At 38.2% G+C, this 18289-nt stretch overlaps 1 protein-coding gene across 1 annotated transcript in view; it reads right to left on the bottom strand.

Annotated features, from left to right (window-relative positions):
- The window catches only part of PKHD1 (PKHD1 ciliary IPT domain containing fibrocystin/polyductin), a 451815-nt gene that overhangs the window by 235867 nt on the left and 197659 nt on the right, over nt 1-18289 (bottom strand). The window contains exons 43-46 of the mRNA XM_021691934.1: nt 14944-15056; nt 13055-13160; nt 8147-8281; nt 2388-2523 (exon numbers count right to left, since the gene is read on the bottom strand). Of these exons, the coding sequence (XP_021547609.1) occupies nt 2388-2523; nt 8147-8281; nt 13055-13160; nt 14944-15056 (490 nt within the window). The remainder of the gene's footprint in view (nt 1-2387; nt 2524-8146; nt 8282-13054; nt 13161-14943; nt 15057-18289) is intronic.

The raw sequence follows: 18289 nt of genomic DNA, 5'->3' as shown, positions 1-18289 counted from the left end.
GGAAAACAGAAAGACTGTTACACGTGGCACAAAAGACTATTATAACATATGACAGGTGAATTCACTGAGATGTTTTTAGTACTTTAAACTGCATATTTATACAGGTAAATGATTCACTCCCTTATTCATTCAAGGAAAAAAGTCGTGAGTGTTTATTGTATGCCAGGCTCTGTGGTATGCGTTAAGAGACATAGAGGGAAACAAGAGCAGGATTGGCATTGCCTTCATGCAGCCTGTGTTCTAAGGCAGTGAATCTCAGCCAGGTGGGTTTGCCCTCTAGGGCACATTTGGTACTGTTTGGAACCATGTTCGGCTGTCAACGCTAGGTGAATGGCAGTGCTATTGGTATCCAGTGGGTGGAGGCAGGGATGCTGCTAAACATCCTCACTGCACAGGACAGTCCCCACAACCAAAACTTATCCAGCTTAAAATACCACCAGCGCCAAGGGTGAGAAATGGGTACAATGGGAAATAGAGATGCAGAACACTAATTTACTAGTTACGAACTGTAAAGGGGTCGTGGCTCAGTCGTTCGATCTTTCGGCTCTAGTTCTTCTATAGGGAGTCTAACCCTATCTGTCATGAGGCTCGTATTTTAAATATTCACCCTCAAAAGCAAGGTTCAATCAACCACGTGGGCAAATGGTAATAGCAGCACCCTTTTTAAGTATCAGCGGTGGGACTACACTTTTTGCGGTCTTTCTCTCACCCGCCTGCATGTGATTCATCAGTACTGCTGCTGGTCCAGCTGCCTGGGCCTTCTAATTCCCACACCCCTGTCATTAAAATGTAAAAACTGAGTACACATAGGACCTCAGTACATTTGCTACTATATTTCTGTGTTATGTATATTATAAAATATGCCCAAAATGAAATAAAAAGAGTAAGATACAAATAATTAGTGGCCCTGAGGTTTTCATTCCATATCCCAGTAGAGTCCATGCAGTGAATTAAGTCATGCATTCAAGACTCCAGGATTCCACCTCTTGCAATTTCTATAGTTCATCTAATACCACAACCACCCACCGCTCTACCATTCGGTCCTATTGGAATTTCAATTTTTGCATATGCTGTTCCTAATTCCTAGAAACTTTTCTCTGCATATGCCCCCTTGCAAATTTCTATTTGTCTTTCAAAACCATGCTCAAGAGCCACCTCTATAAAATCTTGCCTGACCCCTTTCTTGCTCCCTTCCCTGACCTTGTCTAGTCCTCTAGGATTGTACTCATCACAGTTACTACAGTGAGTGGCTTAATATGTACTTTTGTGCCTAGATCAAGAGCTCCTGGAAGAGAAGAATTATGTGTTTTTCATCTTTGTACACCCCAGATCCTCAGACAGAACCTGGAATGGATAATTTTTAAGCAAATGAAAGAGATAGCTTAGCCCAGATCATCCAGTGAGAAGAGATTCAAGGTCATAAGGAGTAGTATGCTTTTCTTCAGTGTCTTATGAATGATATGAAACAGTGAAGCTATTAAAGAACTGAGGGATTATAATTTGAAGGGAATGCCATAAGGCATTTTTTTATTCCTATTATCATTTCTACAGTCTTCAACTCAGATGCCACCCAAATAAAAACAATCTTTGACTCTGCCTATACAGAAAAAAAAAAAAAAAGTAAAGTGGAGACTTGCTGATTATTCATTTAATTAAAAAAACAAACAATTATCTAAACTGGTGATTCAAACCACAAAAGGCATATTTACTTGAATTACTTGGTTTGGCTTTTTACAATGATCAAATCAACTAGATTGCTCTCTACTTCTTTTCACCTTGGCCCATGAGTCCTCCAAGGTATTTCTCATCACCTCAGAGATGTGGTTAAGTGGACGAGAATTCCTATGGTTCTCTTTGTGTATACAACAAGCCTTGGGCTGTTGAAAACCTAAAGTACCAAATTCTGGCTCTTTTAGGAAAGATTGCATGTGTGTTAGTTTATACCCATATGTCTATCCACCCAACTCCATTTATTCAATCAATGAACTGCCTAGTAGACACCTAATGATACTGGGTATTGGGTACGCAGTACCCTGGGTACTAATGATAAACCATAAACTTATGATTTGCTGGGGACTAATGATAAATCTCTGAGCAGGAGAGACACGGTCCCTGCCTTTATGAAGCTCAGAGTCCAACAGAGACATGATGCCATAAAGATGGAGTATGACAGATGCCATCATAGGGAAAGAATGGGGGGTTACAAGAGTTGCATTGGGAGCACCTGGCCTCCTCTGAGATTTCTTTCAGATCAGAGCAGCAGTTTCTACTGATGCAATCTTATAACTGAAAGAAATGATGAATGACAAATGTTTTGTCACTATTTATCACATTTACTTGAATGTTGGCCTTCTTTAGTGACTGTCTTATCTCTTCAAACAACTTACCCTGTCCTCGGGAACAGCCCGCACAGGTCCTGATGGACACGCAGTCAGTGAGATCAAAATTAACAAAGGTTGTGTTAGAGATGATCAGTTCCCATCTTTTGGGAGTTTTGATCCCAGCTGACATACACAGGCTTCCCTGTGATTTAGAAAGAAAAAAAAAAAGAAGAAGAAGAAGAGAACTGGCCACATGAAATACAATTTGTAATGCACAAATAAAAACAAGAGAACAAAAAGACAAGCTATAGAGTGGGGAAAAAATATTTACAAATCACAAATAGGACAAAGGATCACGATAGGATACACTACACACACACATTAGAAGATTAAATAAAAAATAGTGATGATAGCAAGTGCTGTGGCCACTACGGAATATAGGTTGGCAGTTTCTTATCAAGTTAAACAAACTCTTATCATATGACCTAGCAGTCCAACTCCTAGGTAAATGAAAATTTGTGTTCATACAAAATCCTTACACAAATGATTATAACAGTTCCATTTGTAATCACCAAATCTGGAAACAACTCAAATGTCTTTAAACAAATGAATGGATTAAACACACTGTGGTACATCCATACAGTGGAATACTACCCAGCAATAATTAGGAATAAAATCCTGCTTCTTGCAACAAGTTAGGTAAATCCCAAAGGCATGTGAGAGTGAAAAAAAAAAAACAGTCTCAAAAGGTTGCATGCTCTATCTGATTCCATTTAGATGATTATTCAAAAGACAAAACTATGGCGTCTTTTGTCAGAAGACAAAACAATAGATTAGAGATCCCCAGGGGTTAGACTTGAGAGAAGGCTGTGGCTACAAAAAATGGAACCTAAGGCAGTTTTTTGGGGTTGAACCAACTGTTTTGTATCTTTATTATGGTGGTGATGGTGGTGGTTACACTAATTTATATGTATGCTTAAAATCGTTTTACTGTATGTTACTATAAAAAATAAAAATTAGAAAATCTAAAATGAAACAGAAACTGCTGCTAGTATTTTCTACAAAATCTCTTCAACAAAACTCCATCTAGTCAAGTTGTTAGTGTTTCACCCTTCTATTCTTAAAAATAATAGCATGCCTGAGAATAACCAGAAATTTATCAGGGGCCTCCACCATGAAAGACAGTGCTGAAAAGAAAGAAGAAAAACCAGTGGAGACAAAGTCAGTATAGAAATCAGAAGAACACTTAAATGCTAACATTAAAAACCTCAGGGAAATAAGTATATTATATCCATGAAACAAGAAGCTCCAAAAGGGATTTTTCAGAAAAGCAAAAAGAACAAAAATGAGAGAGCAGAAATAATCAATTCAATTAAAAAATTGAGGAAACACCCCTGAAAATAGAATAAAAAGACAGTTGGCAAATCAGAGAGAACATTAAGAAAAGTAGAAAAGCAATCGAGGAGGCTCAATATCCAAATAATAATACTTCCAAAAAAGAAAAAGAAAAAGATGAGGAGAAAATTATCAAAGAAATGACTGAAGACAACGTCTCAGAAGAGAATAATAGATTTTCTAAACCGCAAAGTCCCATCCAGTGCCTAACACAGTCGTTAGAACAAAAAGCTACACAAGGGACGTCATCCCGAAACTGCAAAATACCAGGGACAAGATTCTAAAAACTTCCAAAGAGGAAAGCCTAAAAGGTTATATAACATAGAATCAGAGTATCTTACAACTATTCAACCTCAATTCTAGAAGCTAGAAGACAATGGAGCATTGCCTTCCAAGTGCCAAGTCCAAATTAACTCCAACGTGCTATTCCATAACCTACAACCTATGAATAAGGGGGTCTCTGTTGGTAGCTCAAAATATTTACCTTCCATAGACCCCCACTTTGTTAAGAAGGTTACTAAAGTCTACATTATAATAAAATGAGGAACTAAATCAGAAAGGAAGAAAATGTGGGATTCAGGAACAAGAGTTCCAATACTAGGGAGATGGGCAGGAAAACTCTAGGATGTTGGTCAAGAGAAATTTCAGGGTGCAGCTGTTAAAACCCTTCTCCAAAACTGCTGGTGCAAGTGTAAACACTTGGAATTGTTCGGCATTATTCACTAAAGCTGAAGGGATATCCTCTGAGCCAGCAATTTTATAATTTGGCATATATTCAACAGAAGTACGTGTGCATGAACACCAAGAGGCATACGAAAGAATGTTCATGACATCATTATTGGTAGTAGCCCAAAACTGAAAATAATCAAGTGTCCATCAATAGCAACATGCCTTTAAAAAACTGTGGTATATTCATAAAGTGAAATACATAACGATTGGAAGAACAAATTATTGTTAACATATAAAAAAATATAAAAACATGAATGAATCTCACAGATATAATGTTGTGCCAAAGAAGCCAGGCACAAAAGAACTACCACTCTATGATTCCATTTATATAAAGCCCAAAAATGGAATTCAAATTAATCTATGTCTCTAGAAGTCTGAGTAATGGTTCCCCTTTGGCTGGGGGGCTAGAAGAGGGGTTGGGTAGGAGGAGGTGAGCAGGGATTTCAAAGGAACAGGTAATGTTTTATTTTTTGATCTGAGTGGTATCTACATGGTTTTTACTTTATAAAAATCTACTGAGCTCTTCACTTGCGACTGGTGCACTTTTCTCTATAAATGTTATATTTCCATGAAACGTTTATTTTAAGAAGTGGAACGGATATGAGAGAAAAGCAACATACAAGATGGGAAGGAAGAAAGAAGTTAAAGGAGCTTAAGGTCCTTGCCTTGCTCAGGTAAAGTTTAACAGTGCTGTCGTAATTTAGACTTCATTAAGACAAGAGGGCATGTTGAAAATTTAAGTCCAATAACTAAAATAATCATAACAAAATGAGTAACTTTCAAATAAGTACATATAAAAAAGATACTCTTCAGTGCAAGACAAATCAAGTTTGAAAAGCAGAAAAGAAAGAAAGAAAAACTGATTGCCAACTGGGAACACAAAGTAAGATGGTAGAAATAAATGCAAATATATGGGAGACATCAGCATGTGGATGGTAATTGAAACCACTAGAGAAAACGAGATTTCGCCCAGGGAGAGCAAGTACATTGAGAAGAGAAAGGGCCCTGCCACAGAACTTAGAGAAACAAAAGGATGAAAAGTCTAAATTAAAGAACACAAATCCACAAGTGAAAATAGGAACTAACATGCCACCGCCCCCAAGAAATAGTAGGAAGAATGAAGCCATCCATCAGCATCTGTCTGAATAAAATATATGTTGAAGTATGTCATCTGTTCAAATGAATTTTGGTGACAATGAGAAGGCAACCATCCCACAGAGACTTCCCAAAGTAGGGTGACCATAATTTACATCCAAATCAGGACATATTTGAGAGTGAAAGGAGATGCTAATGAAATAGGATGTTAGGACAACAGGCATAAACAAACTACACAGCAGACTGGGATACCTAGTGTGAGGAGAAGGCATCTCTTTTTCTTGTGTATTAAAGCCATCCTCCCTGAGAGTTAGTCCATCCACCTCAATATAAAGGTAGTGTTGAATGTGAGGGTACCAACATATACACAAATATGCATAAAAGAGAAAAATTCCTTTTAATAAAAAGTTTTCCCAGAAATTAGCGTTTGTTTTAGGATAGGACTCACTGGTAATTGCATGCTACCAATTATGTGTGGGTGGAAGGTCGAAGAATGGATAGGCCACATCTCTGAAAATCCTAATTCCTAAACGAATAGCAGGCATGAAAGAGAGAAGCTAAAATCAGAGTTCCACAACCACAGAAGGTTGGGGCATCCTTTTTTTTTTTTTTTTTTTTAACAACTGACACAGTTTCAAGTGGCAATAAAGTGGTTCCCAAATAAATCTGAGCAACCTTGCATTAAATAAAGATTCACAGATGTTTTTCTTTTTTGTTTTTAACCTTAGAACTTCACAGAGCCTTTAAAGTGTGAACATGCAATGTGAAAATGTCAGGGAATGGAGGTACTGTAAACAGCATATCCTAAACGTAATTAACCTAAGAACCTTGCTTTTCTCAGACCCCCTCTTGGAACTAGCCTTCCATGAAAATCACTTTAGAAAAAACTGGAGTAGACAATGCTCATTGCCAAAGCTATTTTCCATGTGCAACTGGACGAGTGTTTGGCCAGGAGTGGGAGGGTATGCTGGTGGTCCTAGCTCCACAATATTAGGCATAGATCTTGGGCTATCATTTGACTTCCCAAATCTTCCATCGCTTTACCTGTAAATTCAGGAATTCTAATTAGATCAACTCTCAGGTAATATTTAGCTCTAAAGTTCCATGGTTTTATGATTTGGATGCCTAACCAGGATCTAGATCTCTCCTAGAACAAACCTTTTAACATCTTCTATGCAGAGACTTTTGTCCTGCACTTTCTTCTTAAGAGACTGAGAGATCCTCACTTGGCTGCATTGCCTTTGTGGTGAATCACACCCCGGGGGCAGGATTATTTTTTATTATCTCATGATAAGCACCCTTTTGTCATAATTTATATCTTAATTTGTGTCACTCTCCCATTAATTATGATGTCTATTTAGTATCAATTAAGATGTTGTAACATTAATTTACCAGGACAGTTTGTGACTCAGCTTGATGGACATTTTGTTTTTGGCATCTTCTCTAAGGTTATTTCTGAGGAATTTAAGGGCCTTTGGTATACCAGTATCATAGAATCTAAATCTGGGTTCCATCCTTTCTTGAAAATTCTGCAATCTAAAAAGAAGATTCATCTCTCAAGGTGGTAATCCTTTCAAAGGAAAGGAAAAACGGACAGGTATTTCCCTCCTGAAAAGGATGGTTCAAAAAAGATTTAACTAAGTTTGAGAATTAAAAGTAGGAAATGAAGCTTAGTAAGAAAATTATTTTTTAATCTTAATATTTATATCTATACCTACAAAATAACCTCCAAGGGAAGTACAAAGGGCAATGATTACTTAAATTTCAATTGGTCAAAGCACTGAGAAACAAACTAAAGTGAATGCTTTTTCCTTGGTTTCCAGAAGTACTATAGGTCTGTTCCATCTCTGATGGTTATGACAATGTGATATGAATATACATGTAACTCCTTCAAGAACAAGAACTTAGGGGACCCATTACAGGTCTGAAGCCTACTGAGACCAGTGGCAGTCATGAACTTCCCTTAAGAGAAGCCAATAAGTCTAGTTCCACGCCTGGGAAATTTTTTTGCCTCATCCACATCCTGGTACTCTGTCCATGCAGTGGCAGAAAAGTTATCTATAGTCTGGTGTTTATCATGTAGAAACCCACACTTAGGCAAGTATTAAGGGATCATCTAAAAAACCCTAGTATACTATACAATGTAAATTTATGTTACCTTCTTTGGGGGACACTATAAATAGAATAAGGGTCCTATAGACAAAATGTTGATGTCAAAACTTGGCAAACCACAATACAAAGAGAAAATGTGGAATTATGCTATTTCATAATCCTTGTGAGGGTAGAGTGAATTAACCTAAAATTATTAGGTTTTTTATTGAATTGGTATGAAAATAATGCTAAATAGCAACTGAATAAGAATTCTGCAAGCTACTCGTGACTTTTATGATGTATATGAACTCATAACATTGAAACCTTGTGTATATTTGAATTTTATCATAAACATCACCACGGTTACAAATAAAAAGCTCTTCCAAATTTTACCAATTAAACACAAGATTCACTGAAGAACGTTATTAAAATTACATATCCCAGATCACCAGGAACGTAGCACATATGATTCTGTTTTGATGGACAGCCTAAAACAACGACATTAAGACACTTACCTTGTGGGCAAAATGGCCAAGTAATAAGCTGTCAGTAACTGAAGTATTTGCATCACTTTCCAAGATGTCAATTCCAAAATCTCTGCATGAATAAACTTGGAAGTTTCTCAGGTGAAGATTGCTACTTCTAAAAATCTATAAAGCAACAGCATATGTTATGGCAAAGGTCTGAGGCTTGGTTTTTCTTGCAGACTTCCTATAGCTTCTTTAATTATTGATTAAGTATAAATAAGCATGCTATACCATATTTAAGCAGCTTTTGTCCATCAATATCTGTACAGACATCCCAAAGTTGCGTGAGGTCAACACTAATTAGTCCCCTTTGGTAACATCCCCTCTGTACTTTTCATTTCTCCTCATAATAACTGTTACATTAAAAATGTCAGTATGAATTCTTCACATATCTCAAATAAACTTGCAGTTGTCATATCACACAAAATTAATAGAGAAAAACAGAGCATCCAGGAACTCCAGTGCTTACTATTTTCCTCAGTATAGTATATCTTAACTAATATTATCAGAAAATTGTAAATATGAAATAAGTAATTCAGCATGACTACAGACTCAAAATATGTTATATGCATATATATTCAAGACAACTTAGGTTAATGGGCCCAAACAGGGATCGAGTATTAGCAAAATTAGCTTGTTAGAGTTGAAAGAATCCCTCTAGTTTGGGGGACAGAGCTCTTGGTTTTGAGCTAGCACTGATATTAACTAACTACATGATCTTGGGCAACACATTTATCTTTTCCTAGACTTCAGTTCAACCATCTTCAAAATCAGGGTGGAGGTCTGGACTAGCAATTAACCTAACACAGTCATTCCTTTATTTTTTAAATAGGGTCATATTTACATTCATATCTTTAAGTAGAATTTTCCCACTGATTAAGTCCAAGGTAGCCTTGACTGATACTGATTGATTGATTGATTGATTTTTGGTAGCCTTGATTTATCACAGTATCAGGCTTCTACAGGTCAATCAGTCTTTGTGTTTGAATTTTCAAAAATCGAATATCTTGCATATCCCATTATGCATGCGCCAACAGCTTTTTATAAAATGATACATCTCTGAGGACACAAAGGCTTATTTAAACAAAATAGATATGATCTGAACTGTTAACTTGACAACAGTTGTGAACTAATTACAGGCATCAGCCCAAGTTCTGGCAAATATACTCATATTTAAAAACAAAGAACACCCAGCATTAGCTAGAGAAGCTGGTGATTTTAAAAGAAAACCAGCACATAAGAGCAAAAATCACCTATTTGTGGTGTGAATACTTTCATAATGTGCTCTCCTCTCTCTCTCTCTCTCTTCTAAAAGAATCACTTTGCATTTATGAGACATGGTGAGGAAAGAGTATTCTTCTCAACTCTTACTAACATGCATGCACAAGGACCAGATTATCTGAGTTGGAATCCAGCAATTCTTAGCTGTATGACTTTAGCAAGTAGTTTAACCCCTACCCAGAAAGTTTTCTTACCTTCAAAAACAAGTGTCATAATGGTACAGCTCCCTCAAGGTTATTAAGATGATTAAATGAGAAAATAAGCCCAAAATGTTAGCTATCAAGCTATCAATATCGTCAAAGAAATATAAATTTACGTTTACACACAATAGGAATTTTACCCAATGGAATCTTCTGATCAAGTATCTATATACATGACGCTTATGTCTAATGACCAGAATACAGTCAGATATATCTAATAATGAAAGTTTATTAAATTTAAACACAATGCATTTTTGAGGGATGCAGAAAGCATTTCTCAATGTTAAAATGTCCAGAGACATTATCGTCAACATTGATCCATCACTACCTACTCTTGTTCACTAACAATGATAAGAATAAGAGCTGTTACTATGTACCCACAAACATCCAGGCATTCTTCTGGGCACTTTGCGTGCAGGCACTCACTTAACTCTCAAAACAAACTAATCCTTTAGGTATTATTATTCTTTCCATTTTACAAATGAAGTAAGAAAAATCATGGGATTTGCCCAACATCGCAAGGATAGGACTTGGTTCCCTTCACTGAACATGTTTCCAGGGTTCATTCATGGTGCAGCATGTTGTTTCTTTTGTATCAATATACCACACTGCATTTATCCATTTGTCCAATGGTGACTATCTGGGGTTGTTTCCACCTTTTGGCTACTATGAATAATGCCGCTATAGACATTTGAGTATAAGCTTCTCTGTGGATCTATGCTTTATTTCTCTTGGATATATACCCAGGAGTAAAGTTGATAGATCATATGGTATCTTTATGTATAACCATGTGAGGAACTGCCAGACTGGTGCCTGAAGCATCTAGGCCATTTTAAATTCCCACCAACAGTGTGTGTGGGTTCTAATTTCTCCACATCTTCATCAACACTTGGTATCATTTTGATTCTAGCCTTCCTAGTGGGTGTGAAGTGGTAGCTCAGTGTGGTTTTGATTTGTATTTTTCTGATAACTAATTATGTTGAACATCTTTTTATATGCTTTTGGACATTTGTGTATCTTCTTTGGAAAATTGTCTATTCAGATCCTTTGCTCATTTTTTTTGAATTGGGTTGTCTTTTTATTGTTGAGTTATAAGAGTTCTTTCTACATTCTAGATACAATTCCCTTATCAGATATATCATTTGCAAATATTACATCTCATAAAGGTTGTATTTTCACTTTCCTGATGAGGCCCTTTGAAATACTGAAATTGTCAATTATGATAAAGTCCGATCTATCCATGTTTCTTTTGTTGCTTATACTTTTGGTGTCATACCTAAGAATCTTTAACTAAATCCAAGGTCATGAAGATTTACCCCTTTGTTTTCTTTAAGAGTTTTATAGTTTTTGGTCTAATGTTTAGGTTTTTGATCCAGTATTGAGTCAATTTTTATAAATAGTGTGAGGTAAGGATCCAACTTCATTCTTTTGTATGTGGCTATCCAGTTGTTCCAGCACCATTTAGAGAAGGCTAATATTTCCCCCACTGAATGGTCTTGGCATCCCTGTGAAAAATCAGTTGTGTGGGTTTATTTCTGGACTCTCAATTCTATCCATTGATCTATATTTCTATCCTTGTGCCCATACCACACTTCTTGATTACTATTGCCCTGTAGTAATTTTTAAAATAAAGAACTGCAGGGGCGCCTGGGTGGCTCAGTCGTTAAGCGTCTGCCTTCGGCTCAGGTCATGGTCCCAGGGTCCTGGGATCGAGTCCCGCATCGGGCTCCCTGCTCAGCGGGGAAGCCTGCTTCTCCCTCTCCCACTCCCCCTGCTTATGTTCCCTCTCTCGCTGTGTCTCTCTCTGTCAAATAAATAAATAAAATCTTTAAAAAATAAAATAAAATAAAATAAAGAACTGGAGGGGCGCCTGGGTGGCTCCGATGGTTAAGCATCTGCCTTCGGCTCAGGTCATGATCCCAGGGTCCTGGGATCGAGCCCCACGTCGGGCTCCCTGCTCAGCGGGGAGCCTGCTTCTCCCTCTGCCTCTCTCTCTCTCTGTCTCTTATGAATAAATAAATAAAATCTTAAAAAAAATAAAATAAATAAAATAAAGAACTGGAAATCTTTCTTATTCTTTTTCAGGACTGTTTTGGTGGGAGTTACTTTTTAAATTCCCTGCTATCATGTTAATTACCCTCCTTTACTCTCTTCATCAAAGTAAAGTTCCAAAAGCACTCTCATTTTTTGAACTTTTTGATTAATTAGAGTATACAAGAGTTTCATCTTTAAGGATCTGTGTTTTCTTTCATGGGCTTAGCACTTCTGACTGCAGAACTTAAGAAAACTGACGTTAATGATCATCTTTTAATATGTTCATGTTATTTTGTGATTTCCTTTAGAAGAAAGCTATTCAAGAGCATGGAGACAGAGTATACGTCTCTGTAAGGCATAAATTGCTTCTTTGCATAAGACGACACTCAACCAATGTTTCTACTGGATTTGTCACCCCTATATTCATAATGTTTATGGGCAACAAAGTACTTTATAAAGTTAAATAAGAACAAAACACTAAGTACAATTGGGCTTCCTCCTGTGACTTACCCTAATTATATATTTTTGGGCTTTCCCTATCCACAATTTTCTTCCTCTTATTTGATACGTGAAATAACTTTCTTAATGTAACTTAATTATATGTTTTCATTCTACTTCCTGAATGCCCTGTAAACATATTTCTTCATCTATGTATCTTGGGCTCCAGATTGCTAAGTGGCAGAGACCAAGTGTATGTAATTTTCTCTGTGTAACACCAAATAGTGACCCTGGATAATTTTGTACGTTGCTGTTAACAGTGAGCACCCAAAGCTTCCTTATAAGAAATCACTGTGGTAATGAAAAGTGAATGATTGAACGTGAACTTTTTCCCTTTCGAGGAAAAGAGAAGAAAATGTGGCTCATCGATAAAGGTGAGAATGGCACCTTGTGCTGGAATTTTTGTGTTCCAATGATGAACAGCATTTTTTTCTTAAGACTGAAACATGCATTATTTAGGATATTAAGATCTCAAATGCACAATATTTGGAGTCTGGATTCTGCACCAGGCTGTGTTACTAACTAACTAACTAACTGCGTGAACTTTGGCAAATCCTTTTACTTTCTGACCCTTCATTTCTTATCTTTAAATAGGCATGGGAGGTGAGGAACGGATGACCTCTATGATCCCTCCTGCTTGCAAATCTCTATGATTCTGTTGTTTCCATTAGAGCTGCTGAAAAGTCACCATCGAGGAAATGAACTGATCCTGGCTTCCTGAGTAGGAATTGGCTCATTCAACAACTTTTCCACACACCTATGACGTTGTTTGCTCCTTAACACTGTGATAATGGTCCCAAACCGCCCCCATTTAAACAGAGAAACATAATAAACTACCATAAGAAAACAAATGACAATTTAATGAAAAACTAACACAGCTTACCTGGGCACCACCTGCACTTCCCCAAACTGTGAAGTTTTGGAACAGGGTGGGGCCCCTGCCATTATCCCAAGGTGGCCGAAACTGAGGGTATATAAAGAGACCAGACCTTGAATGCAAAACAAAGAGTGAAAATCAGCCACTTTCTACGTTTCAAATGTCCCAATTTTTCTCACTGGGAAATATAAAATGACGGTAACGAATAAGGAAAGTGGAGATGAAGCCTGTGAGCCTTCTCCCTGCCTAGCATTGCCCATTCCTTAGCCTTCCCTCCCTGTTACCTTCCATGACCTGCTCCTGAATCTCAGCAGATGCAGATTGCCATGATCCCAATCTCTTCTCCCAGCCTCTCTCTAGGTTCACCCCTTCCTAGGAGTCTGGACACCTATGCCTAGCCCACTAGAACATGCTAGGAAAGTGGACACGAGCCCCTTTACTCCGTCCAACTTTTGTTCTTCTCCTTGAAATGCCCCACCTTCACAGGATTCCGGGTACCTTCTTTGCTCACACTACCGGGCTGCTGAGAGCTCCTTGGTAAAACTTCATAATCTTAATGATAAATTCATGGCACATGTGCTAATCCTAGCCTCAACTGGCACTTCAACAGGACACAGCATTCTTTTTTTTTTTTTTTTTTTAACATATAATGTATTATTTGCTTCAGAGGTACAGGTCTGTGATTCATCAGTCTTGCACAATTCACAGCACTCACCATAGCACATACTCTCCCCAATGTCTATCACCCAGCCACCCCATCCCTCCCACCCCCCACCATTCCAGCAACCCTCAGTTTGTTTCCTGAGATTAAGAATTCCTCATATCAGTGAGGTCATATGATACATGTCTTTCTCTGATTGACTTATTTCGCTCAGCATAACACCCTCCAGTTCCATCCATGTCATTGCAAATGGCAAGATCTCATTCCTTTTGATGGCTGCATATTATTTCCATTGTATATCTATACCACCTCTTCTTTATCCATTCATCTGTCGATGGACATCTTGGCTCTTTCCACAGTTTAGCTATTGTGGACATCACTGCTATAAACATCGGGGTGCACATACCCCTTTGGATCCCTACATTTGTATCTTTGGGGTAAATACCCAGTAGTGCAATTGCTGGATCGTATACAGCAATCATTCTTAATCCTTATTCCACTCTGCCCTCACTGTCCATCAGAGCAATATCACTATACTATTACTAACGTAATTATGTGTAGCTATCAATTATTGAGTTCCTACTATATTCCAGGTGTTCTCTTGGGTGCATTATATGAGTCATCTCTAATGATCACATCAAACTTTCAGTGTGGATCTGAAATTTTACAAATGAGAGATCTGACTCTTTAAAAAAAAAAAAAGCCGATTTTCTAGTAGAGTCAAGATTTGAATCAGGGCCTGACTGACTCTGAAGTCCACAGTTTACCCCATGTTCCCATCATGCTTCTCAGCAATTGCTCTTAGCAGATGATCTTACCACCACATACCAAAAAGACTTTGAACAAGTCCCCTCTCCTCTTACAGAGTACCTGTCCCTGGCGAAGAGCCTCTTCCCAAAGGCTCCTCACCCCACTCAGCTCCTCAGCCCAGGCACTATTGCCTCCTGGTTGCTCCCAGGCCCTTGGACCTTTAATAGCTCTCTCTATTGAATTCTCCTCTGGATGTAAAAGATGCACTCTGTCCTGCTGAACTCTCAAGTGTTTTCCCTGTCCCTTTCCTTCCCTTCAACACCAAACTTTTATGATCCAAAATGGTTACACAGGTGCATCATCAAATCTTACATGGAGGCCCCAGATTATACCCTCTCTGAGAGTGTTGTACCAAAAAAAAAAAAAAAAAAAGTTAAATCATAAGTCTTACATCCAAAAGGTAGATGAATTTCCCCAAAGTTACCTTGTACAAGAATGTGCAATATTCTGAGTGAAGGAGAGAAGTGGAGCTTGTGATGTTTGGCTGGTCACAAGATGAAAAAAGTAGCCCAAACCAGCAAAATACACCCTGTTTCCCTAGAGAAATTAAGGATAGTTAAATAATAGTTATTCCAGATACAATAAGGTTGTCGGAAAGAAAGACTCTCCTATGTGCTCATTCTGCTTTTTTATTTACTTCCTGTCAAAGTATATTGATACTTCCATGGACTCATTTACTCTTCACACATTCCACTCCTCCACCCCTCACCCCAGGAATCAGATATACTCATTTTTCTTCCTCAGTGCAGCTCAGCTAGGCTGTAATTCGCCCACCTTAGTAAGTGATATCTCACATTAAAGCATTCTTTTTTTTAAAGGTTTTATTTATTTATTTATTTGACACAAAGAGAGAGACAGAGAGAACACAAGCAGACAGAGCAGCAGGTAGAGGGAGAGGGAGAAACAAGAACCCTGCTGAGCAGAGAGCCCGACATGGGACTCGATCCTAGGACCTTGGGATCGTAACTTGAGCTGAAGGCAGACACTTAACTGCTGAGCCACCCAGGCGCCCATCATGTTAAAGCATTCTCGTAAGCTTCCATAGTGAGAAGTTTTCTTCGTCATCAATCCATACCCTCCTCTTTGGTGTATGCAACAGTACTGGGGGCAAAGGCATACCTTAAAGCCAAGTCTACACAAAGTGTCCTCACCAGTCCTTCAAACAAATCAATGATTTGACTATGGGCTGAAGACCGATGATTGTACTAGCTATGCCTTAGTTCTGAGACACGGTGACTGAGCTCAAACACAACTTGAATCTCCTCAATGTACTCTTATCCTGATTAGATCATTTTAATCACCTTAATATTTCTTTATAGGATTTCCTATCTAAATAATTTGATGTCTTTTATACACTGATATAAAATCTAAATTCTCCATTGGACCACATGAGTTTGGGGCTTTAATTCCGATCAAACTGGACACAATGGATTCTCTTTACAAACTCAATAAAATAACTACAATAGAATCATCATTGTGTAATATACTTTAAGACAGCATAGAAAATTAATTCCCTACAGAGTCTATTATTGTATACAGAGGTATTTTGCTTGGCCTACCCAATGTTTACAAAAATTGTTACTTTGTTTCTAATATTTTAAAAGTGGGACACTTGATATAAAAATTTAGACTCTCGGTTTTTTAACACTAAGCCCAAATTCCTGTGGGGTAGTCATGGACCAGCTGGAGCTAAGAAGCGCCTGCCTTCTTGGATTATGGTTATTCTGGCATAGTCCCCACCCTTCCTCTTTCACTTATTTATGATACCAGCCTAGCGCCCATGGGTATTTGAATTTGCAACCTTTAACTCCAGGCAGTAAGGTAAATGGTATGTTGGCTGTTCTATGTTCCAGGAGGAGGAATGAAGGGCCAAGAGACCAAGCTGCTGGATGGCTTCCTAGGCAATTATGTGCATCTTTTCTCTCTCAGCCTCAGAGGCTGGTCTGAGGCCAAGATGTCCATGTCTACCTAGAGAATAGAAGTCAAGAAACAGGCTGCTCACCCAGCCTCAGGCCCAAGCTTTGTGCTCCAGGGACAAAGGGAACTCCGGAGGCTTCCACATAGTTCATCCCTGATCAGTTAGGGGGTTGACATGGCCTGGCTGGTGTGACAATAAGAAAACTGCCATGTCCCCTCTGTGAGCAGCTCATCTCCTGGGAGCACATGCTATGGGACTAGGACAGCTCATCCTGAACATTAGCATCAACTCACAGAAGAAGACAATTGAAAGCAGAAGGGACTACGATGCTGTGCAACCCAACAAGGCATTAAATGTCTTTTTATAAAACAATACTTCAGTGCCATAGTTGCCTCTCTACAGGGCTTGGTGGGACTGTGCTGGGATTGTCTTGCTAGAACAGTTTCTTAAACTTTAGTGTGCATGCAGGATAGAGCTGTAAGATTTAGCAAACAAAAACACAGAAGCCAAGTCAGATTTAAATTTCAGATTTGAAAAAAAAAAAAAAAAAAAATTTTTTGTCCAGTATAAGCATATCTCAAATATTGTATAGGATATACTTATACTAAAAATTTATTAGCTACATCTGAAATTTAAATTTAGCCTAATTAATTAATTAATTAATTAAATCTAGCCATATATGTTGTATTTTGTCTGGAAACTCCAACCTGAGGTATATAAAATACAGATTTCTAGGCCCCTACCACTAGATATTCTGACTTAGCAGGTGCTAAAGGTGATGGTGAAGGATTGAAAGACAGTATTGTGCACTCTTGAGCACCATAGGTGACACTAGGTGATCTTTTGACCCCATTTTGAGAACTACTTCTCTGGAGGTGACTGAGACACTAACACTGTACTGTCTAGTTACTGAGGGCTCCAAGAGAGCTTCAAAAAGGAGAGAGACACTGAAAAGAATTTACTTCCTGGCGATTTTGCCATGAGCTGCTTGGGAGCCCCCTGCACATGGAAGCCACCATAGAAAACTGGAAGAGGGTAGAGACCTAGAAAGGCAGGGTGGGAATCTATTCCCAGATCCCCAGAGAAAATGTTGTCCAACTCAGTTCAAATTACATTTATGTTAAATTTTTCTTTTCCTTAGAAATATTTATCTTGTTCTTGACTTAGAACCAAGTGTGATAATAATACTCAGAGTAAAGATTTCTAGAGAAGCTGCTATTGTCCAGTTACCAGATTTTAGTCTCATTTACTTTCACAACAATTCTGAGTTACATATTATTATCACAATTTCACAGACAAAGAAACTGAATCTTGGAGATGTTGAGTAACTTCCTCAAAGTCACAGAGCTAATAACTCAGAGCCAATTCCATTCGTGTCCAAACCTAGAAGTGTCAGAGATTGTAGGCTAAAGTGAAGAAATGAAGGCAAGACCCAGAACCAGGATGCCAAAGAATAGGGCACAAGTGAAGAAATGTAAATAGTAGGGTGCAATACAAAGTCATGTCACCAGGCCAAGGGCGAAGTGGAGAGTTTGTCATGGCCTTCCCAATAGTGGATAAAATATATTGAGCAACATTCTTTGCAGAAGGCTATGTATCATGGACATTCAATCAAGAGAAATCCCAGAGAGAAATTAACTGTCCAAGTAAACCGGCTCTTTGAGGTACGCATTTGTAGTCACCAGAAAAAAAGTAAGTGAACCCTTCAGACACCAGGTAACGTGGTGTACAAGACTGGAGTAGTGTTTGATATTGCTACATGAATATAGGTTTCCTCAAAATTGGAGATCATTTTTCAGGTCAGATTTAACTAAAGAGCTGTTCTGTTCACACCCAAATTCCTTTCCATTCC

Source organism: Neomonachus schauinslandi, chromosome 8, assembly GCF_002201575.2.
Source record: "Neomonachus schauinslandi chromosome 8, ASM220157v2, whole genome shotgun sequence".
In the NCBI taxonomy this organism is placed as follows: Eukaryota; Metazoa; Chordata; class Mammalia; order Carnivora; family Phocidae; genus Neomonachus; species Neomonachus schauinslandi.
The sequence above is the reverse complement of the archived record's forward strand: the minus strand, read 5'-3'. Positions and strand labels throughout refer to the sequence as shown.